Source organism: Rutidosis leptorrhynchoides, chromosome 1, assembly GCF_046630445.1.
Source record: "Rutidosis leptorrhynchoides isolate AG116_Rl617_1_P2 chromosome 1, CSIRO_AGI_Rlap_v1, whole genome shotgun sequence".
Lineage (NCBI taxonomy): Eukaryota > Viridiplantae > Streptophyta > Magnoliopsida > Asterales > Asteraceae > Rutidosis > Rutidosis leptorrhynchoides.
The window spans coordinates 237233781-237242472 of NC_092333.1; the positions used below are offsets into that span (position 1 = coordinate 237233781).

The 8692-nt window shown below is 37.4% G+C and overlaps 1 protein-coding gene across 1 annotated transcript; it reads left to right on the plus strand.

The window, feature by feature from the left end:
* The first annotated feature begins 252 nt into the window (after positions 1 to 252).
* On the plus strand, positions 253 to 3032 carry LOC139868724 (oil body-associated protein 1A-like). The gene is made up of 3 exons (XM_071857061.1): positions 253 to 417; positions 1390 to 1793; positions 2603 to 3032. The coding sequence occupies exons 1-3, from the start codon at positions 281 to 283 to the stop codon at positions 2791 to 2793; spliced, it is 732 nt and encodes a 243-aa protein (XP_071713162.1). The 5' UTR covers positions 253 to 280; the 3' UTR covers positions 2794 to 3032.
* Positions 3033 to 8692: the final 5660 nt, after the last annotated feature.

The following is an 8692-nucleotide window of genomic DNA, read 5'->3' on the forward strand; positions in this document are numbered from 1 at the left end:
GTCCATGTAACCCGTTTCCACATGTCACATTCCTAACACCTTCATAAAATAGAAAAAGTCAAAGCAGATCACTTCCTACAATACTACATGCATACTATTTAAAGAAATTTCACAAGACACGTCGGTTGCCACGTGGTGAACCAAACACGACACGTACGTCTACCTTTACAGTCATCTGTAACGCCTAACATATTAAGAACTCAACCTCATCACATATACATCTTCATCTCCATTAAATATTTATTAAAAAAATTAAAATTTAAAAAATCAGATCGTAAAAATGGAACCGGTACACTCAACACCGCACACTGATATTCCCGGAGAAAAGACCAAACTCGGTACCTCTCTCGTAGACACGGCTGCTTCCACCATCCAAACGTTTGCTCCAACCAAACAAATTCATCAACACCTTTGCGCGTAAGTCTATTTTATGTATAATTTAATCTCATTATTTTTATGTAGTTTCACAATAATCATTCGGTTTATTAAAAATTGTTCAATATAATTAAAGAAAGAAAAATAATGATGCGGATACACATGCTATAATTAAAGGAAGAACCTATAGAGTAGTTGTACTTTTGACGAGATATCACCGCAAATGGGTATTTGCGGCGATAAAAGTGACCTTTTGTGCCGTGAAAAGTCCCCACAAAAAGGTTAACGTATTCCTTGTAGTGTTTATGTTGTACGACGTTTCGTTGTTGTGATCTAATATTAATTTCTAGCTAGGCATAGTAAAAGTTACGATTATTTGTGTGTTGATAGATATTTCCAACAATGATTCTATTAATCCATAAATTGAGTGGATTTATCAAAATCATCGTTGGAAATATCACTACTCTTTGTAAAACTTCAAATTTAGAAATTAGATACACACTACCGGCCAATTATACGGATACTTCATATAAATTATGGAGTATATGGTTAGTGATGTACGTCACCTCCCTAATAATTACTATAATTAACGTGTATAACCGTTGATAATAATTGAATTCATTAAGATTCATTTGGATGCTTTAATTATCGATTTATTCATATTTTTTTATTAGTTTTTAATTGCAAATTGTAATTTGTCCACCAAAAGTGCATGCAAATGTACATATAAACTTGCATATTATAAATTGTTGATTTAACTGTGCAGTTATAAGAAATTGGATTTATTTGTTTCGTGATGTAAAAATTTACATGGCAACAATAAATACAAACCGAATGAGGTTTTATTTACCAAAGGGTCTTTAGCGGTATCTTTAGCTTTATCGAGTGATAACTCAAACCTTGTGAGTTTCGGCGTACTGAGTTCGAGTCTTGTGATGGATTGTTTGTGATTGGAGGTCTATTTTAATTTATCGTTTTAAAAAAGAATGAAGTCTTTTTGGTGATTTTTACAAGGTTTCACTTTTACGCGGATGACATGACGCGACAAGTGGAAGCGCATCACTACTGCGGTCATCAAAACGAAGAAATGCGACAGTGCTTGATCTATGATCGTCCTGATGTAGACGCTCGGTTGATCGGAGTAGAATATATTGTAACAGAAGAACTGTTTTTAACATTGCCTGATTCGGAGAAACCGATGTGGCATAGTCACGAGTACGAGGTGAAGAGTGGTGTCCTGTTTCTCCCTGGTGTTCCTGGTCCGGTTGAGCGACAAGATTTGGAGAAAGTGGCGAAAACTTACGGAAAGACGATTCACTTTTGGCAAGTAGATAGAGGTGATGAATTGCCCCTAGGTTTACCGCAGGTTATGATGGCTTTAACTCGCGACGGGCAACTCCACCCAAACCTCGCGAAAGGTATCATTTCTTCCATCTTTGAAAGTTTACCGCAGGTTATGTTGTAAACAATATCGGAAACGTTAGTGCTGAACAACGGGTGGACTTTATGTACGTATATGATAAACTTGAAGGTTAAAAAAGTAAAAAATATCGGAGACGGTCGTCAGGTACCCGGTTAAGAGTAATACAACAACACATCATCCAAAACATGTGTTGGCAACAGTGGGTCTTGCTACATCATTAATAACGTGAATACCTAATTGGTTTGTACGTTGTTTATAAGAAAAGATGTCAAAGTCAATCTCTTGCACCGGGTTTTGATGATATGGCAAGACCCTGTGGGGTCAACACCCGGTCTTGCTAATCAAACAAGTGAATTACTAAATTCTTTGCACGCTGATTAGAAGAAAAAATGAAAAAAAAAATATATATATATATATTCTTGCCTACACCGGGTTTTGATGATATGGCAAGACCCGGTGGCGTCAACATCTGTCTTTATTTGTTTTACAAAAATCATTAAAATAAAATACATTGTTCTACAAATTAAACACCCTTAAAAAACACACTGTTCATCCAAAAAATTACAGAGTAAAAAGATTCCCCCAACCTAGTTGCGGGAAAAAAAAACCTTATCCGTTTATCTTCACGGACGACCTAAATGAAAACGTTTTGGAACATTTAGAAGCACATAGATGTATATAATTTTGGCTCAGGTTAATTGAGCTCGAATAGCAGATTTATAGGTCATTAATAGAAATTGTCATGTTCAAGCTATTGGTAGTACCTGCCTCTTATTATTATATCTGTGCCTAATAATTTTACAGATGTGGAATCTCGATACAAAGTCTCATACGAGAAAGAAAGACAGAACCGAGAATACATGCAGGGTTTAGCCCATGGAATCCACCCAAAAGCAAATGCAGCTGGAGTGGGACTCAAAACTGTGCTACGAGAGATCGAATGTAAGCCTTCTGGCCACCCTAGTCTCGAACCTGCTCCTAGGGTTGTCGTTTGAGGTTAGTCTGTCCGAAGAGGTGATTCATGTTTTGACAGCTGCTTGTTTTAGAATAAAGATGTGCGGATGATGCTATAAATCGAGCAAGATTGCGATACATCAATAAAAAAAATAGTTTCAGGCTTAATGTGATTTCCTACAGTAAGTAGGAAACTAATAATTTTCGTATGTTAACTTGTGATCAAGTATTGACCGACTCATGGAACATGTTCAAGTACTCTTTGTAATGTTTATTTTATCCCTAGCTTCTTGATCGAGTGAAGTTATCAGTTGTATTTATTATTGTACGTATATGATGTTTTAGCCATCTTAATTTAAGCAAGAGAATAGAGATCAGTACATATACAAGCTCTGACTGTAACAGTTGTTGTAAAACTTGTACTCCGTAAGTCATTTTATGCATGAACTTATGGTACAAGGGTATATACTCTTGGGTCAAAGTGGTATATACTTTCCCAGTGTGAATGCTGATAATTTAATTCAAGCTAAGACCTTTTAGAGTGCCAAAAAAGCATATATGGTCCCATAACATTTTCAATATATTCATGTTTGAGCAAGTTTACAAACAGATAAACTGATGGTTTTATCGAACGGGTCATCTGTGACCATTTATGCTATCCGAGAAAGGGAAGAAGTATTTTGAAACGAATTATCCTACGACCGTTTTTGACTTTTTTTGAATCGCGTAACACACATACTGACATACAGGTCTTCCAGCTCAAGCAACAAGAGTGAACTAGTTTCCATTAGGTCAAGATTGGAACATGTAAGAATTGCATTTGATCAGTGTTGGAGCTATTCGTATCTTGAAATTGAAGTTTCTAGTGAATTCTTAAGTTTCGGGAATCGATTTAGTCGAACCAATCAAAACCAATTAAAATTGATGGGTTAGATCGATGCCTAGAGTCGTTAATTCGATCAAATGGTCACGAGCAGATTTAGCACTAAAGATACCATCCGTACTTAAATCCCATGTCCAACAATAAGATGTGATGTTTATGATTTACTGTGTTCTAGAAAACAATATCAATATCTGGTGAGTGAGTGTGTGTGGTGGTGGTGGTGGTGGTGGTGGTGGGGGGGGGTGGGGGGGTGGGTGGGGGGTTGGGGGGGGGGGGGGGGGTGTGGGGTTCATTTGAGACCCTTTTAGTAAATTAAAGAGTATCAAGGTAATTGAGACCCTTTTAGTAAATTAAAGAGTATCAAGGTAATCAATATGGATATCACACAACAACAATAACAACAACACTCAATCCCACGAAAGTGGGGTATGAGAGAGGTAGGTGTAGACAATCATTCCTCGTACCCTAGATTAGAAGGAAGTCACTACTCCATCCGCGGGTATAGAACCCTCGACTAGATAAGGTCGTCCCTCCCTCTACTCTAGAGCAAAAGAGATTGCTTCCTAACGGACCTCCGGCCAGAAATGCTCATAAAAACGAAATAGGGAGGGCAAAAGATACTTACATGAAAGAGTTATGTGCGCCTAGAAAGATGCAACCAAACACAGTAACCATAAAAGAAAACACATATAGCCGTAAAGCACAACAGAATGACATAAAGCATGGATAATATGGCATATAACATGGATAATATAGTGCACATAACCATTTAATTTCAAATGGGCAGGCGTACGTACGTACGTACGTACATACATACATACATACATACATATACCCACCCGCGCACCACACATAAACATGGATAAATACTCATGCTTAAACATATTATACATATATATATACATCCGTAGATATATATACCTAGGTACAGATACAAGGCAGACAAACATACATACACTTTGATACATAGATACATATATAGATACAAACATATACATAGATACTGGAGCATAAATACCATGTAGAGGGATATATATAGTGTAGTTATAGAATATCTAGTTATAGATATAGATATATATATATATATATATATATATATACACACACACACACACAGTTGTATAAAAAAAGTAACTAACACAAACAAACAAAAAAAAGAAAAAGAAAAAAAAAAAAAAAAGATCTTACTCAAGTATTGTAATTCTACTCCTCCACAGGTTCCTATCAGAAGTCATGTCCTCCGTCAATAGAAGCTCTGTCATGTCAAGCTTCAATCTATCCTCCATCCTACGTCTAGGTCTACCCCTTCTCCTAACGCCGGCAACGGCTAGGGTCTCTACTCTCCTAACCGGGGTTAAAAGTGGGCGCCTCCTAACATGCCCAAACCATCTAAGTCGTCCTTCCCTAAGTTTGTTGATGATGTTCTCAACTTCCAGTTTCTCCCTAAAAACTCCATTTGGTATCATATCTAGCATGGTCTTACCACACGTCCACCTAAGCATTCTCATTTCTGCCACATCCATCCTCCTCTCTTGGGCCTTCGTCATTGGCCAATACTCCGATCCGTATAACATGGCAGGTCTGATTGCCACCTTGAAAAATTTCCCTTTCAGTTTAAGGGGGACCTTCTTATCGCACAAAACCCCTTTCGCAGCCCTCCACTTCAACCATCCGACTCTTATACGATGCGTCACGTCCTCATCTATCCTTCCCGAATTGTGAAGCATCGAGCCTAAATATCTAAAGGATTCTTGCGGGGGTAAAATCTGATCCCCAATTCGTATATCCACTATATCGTCGTGTTCTTCTTCGCTCGTCTTGAAATCGCATCTAAGGTACTCCGATTTAAGTCTGTTAATCCGTAGGCCATTTGATTCTAAGGCGGTCCTCCATTGCTCAAGCCTTCTGTTAAGCTCATCCTGGGAATCCGAAACTAATACAATATCATCGGCGAAAATTAGGCACCATGGGATGTTGTCTTGTATCCTATGAGTCAACTCGTCTAGGATCAAAGCAAAAAGATAAGGGCTAAGAGCAGATCCCTGATGTAAACCTAACTCTACAGGAAAAAACCCTGTGTTTCCTACCGTCGTACGTACACGAGTCTTCGCCCCCTCGTACATATCTCTAATAGATCTTATATATCTACTTGGGACACCCCTAGCATTAAGAGTCTTCCAAATCAGCTCACGCGGGACACAGTCATAAGCTTTTTCCAAGTCTAAGAACGCCATGTGTAGGTTCTTTTGTTTTTCCCTATACTTCTCCATAAGGCTTCTAACTATGTGAATCGCTTCCATCGACGAGCGTCCTGGCATGAAACCGAATTGGTTCTCTGAAACCTTTGTCTCGCGTCGAAGCCTCGTCTCAATCACTCTCTCCCAAAGCTTCATAGTATGACTAAGTAACTTTATGCCTCTATAGTTACTACATATTTGCGCATCTCCCTTGTTCTTGTAAATGGGAATAACCTCACTGAGTCTCCATTCCATAAGCATATTTGCGCTTCTAAACGTCGTGTCGAAAAGGTTGGTCAACCTTCTAACCCCATCTCCTCCTAGGCACTTCCACGCCTCAATCGGAATTTGGTCTGGTCCTACTGCTTTGTTTCTCCCCAACTTTCGTAGGGCCAATCTAACTTCCTCCTGGTTAATCCTCGTGCAGAAACAGTTGTTTTGAAACTCCCGAACCTCGTGGGGTTCACCGTTTCGCTCTGGTCTTCCCATACCGAAAAGGGATGCAAAATATTCCTCCCATCTTTTCCTAATAAGGTCTTCTCTCACTATACTTTGATCAGCTGCATCCTTGAACACAAATGGATGGGGTCCATGGGGATCTTCTTCGAGTTTCTTCAGTATGTTATAGAGAGTCTGATAGAGAACAGCTATGGACAATCAGTGCCCAAGAGTCCAAGGGCAATGTGTGTGTTTGTAGTCGGCTATACAGCTTGAACAGGAAGTAAGCATTGGGGCGGAGAGAAACCGTTGGCTATAATTATCCTCTCAATCTACTTTATATTATCAATAAATTCCGCCTTCATTAAATCATCATCATCATCAGTTTATTATTATTATTATGTGCTAATGTTCTTCACAATCAGTTGCAGCTGATTATTTCTGTTACCACTATTTGAATCCTATTAAGTGATTTCATTGCCTACTTGCCTTCTTCTCCATCATGGTGAATACCAATTAATAACCAATAATCACCCATTTTCAATCTAAAAATGTGGTGCTCCTCCTCCAAACAACATTCAACAACCTGATCCAAACCCGTCTCCTACACCTTCCACTTTTATGTCATTCCTTAATGAACTCTCTAAATCTATTGAGAAGATGATTGATAGTCGGAATCTTGACCATAAAATAATCAATCACCGGTTATCTCTCCAGAACAATCAACTGAATTCTCCAGTAACATTGCAATCGCCACTTCTGATAGCTCGGTTGATCGGCCCAAAGGTAACCCTAATTTCCCTGTCTCTAACAATCTAATAGCACAAATATATGGGCCAACTGATATGAATCAAATGGCAAGAGGTAATAATTACTGATCATGAAAAACAACATGTAATAATAATAATTGATATTAATGAATTAATAAAGGGAAATTTTATTGATAATATAAAATAGTAGAAAGAAAGAGATTCTGACGATAACCACAATCAATGGTTTTTCTCTGCCCTAATTAGAGAAGAAGCATCATGCTTAGTTCCTACTTAAGCTCTATAGTTGACTACAAATACACACAATATACATGACTTATTTTCTCTCTTTATGACCTACACTATATATAACAAGGGTTTTGCTAACGCATGCCACGGAGGCATACATTAAGGTGCAGTTAATAGACTTTATGTTTCCTAATATATCAAAATTTGTAAATAATGCACGTATAAAAATGGTAAAAGTTATATTGAATTGATGTGTATTAAATACAAATATCAATATATTAGAAAACATCGAGTACATTAACTGCACCTTAATGTATGCCTCTGTGGCAGACGTTAGCAAAACCCAACAAACAAACTATTAACTATTAATATTAGGCATCATTCATTGGGCTTGTACTCTTGGAATGTCCATGGGTTGTTCTCTTGACCCATGTCCATCCTTACTAAAACTGCCATGTTTCTACCTGTCACACGACCTGTTTGACCCACCTTAATTGCCACCTATAGTATGCGTGAACATAACGAATTTTCACAGTAGTAACTTATAAAGCGACATTTTTTCCGTCATTTCTTGCGTGGAACCGAATGACGAAATGAAGCCCCTTATGGGGCGTGATTTTGTCTTTCATTTGAAGCGCCAAGCAGCTTCTCAATGGTCAGATATTAAAAATGACACTCAATCACGTTGTGACACCTCATATTTATATTGTAATTTTATTTCTTTTGCATCCAACATCTAGTTATATTTTGGCAGATCTCTATCACCTTCAACAACATTTCTCACAACCTCCGCCATGATACCCCTTTAGAAAATGACATTGCCACATCACAATCATCCACCCAAAAGACCAGGGCCGGTCCCGAGAATTTGAATGCCCTGAGCGAGGCGAAAAAAGGGCTCTAACGAATAATATAAACTTAAAAAAAAAGTCAATTAACGTCAACATAAAGAATCAACCGGGTCGGGTTGACCCGATTTTACTATTCATTCGATATTGTGAATTGATATTATATCAATTTTAATTTATCATTTCATTACTTCATGAAATAATTCAATCACCTGCAAAAACTATATTACTAAATCACATCACATATCACATATCACATATTATCACATATACTATTAAAATCCATGTCAAAGTGAACAAATACTGTAAAAAAATAGCATGTGAATAAAATGTTCTAAAATTCTATCAAGAATTTGTTTAAAGTAAATTTATTTATCTTTACTATTAGTAACTTGTGATAATACTTTTATATATACTAGAAAAACAACATAAAGCAAATTATATCAATTTCCTGAAGTACTCGTATTCATGAAGCATTAATTAGTGACAAGCAGTTTGATCAAGTTTAATGAATTTCATAGACAACAAAAAAGCTA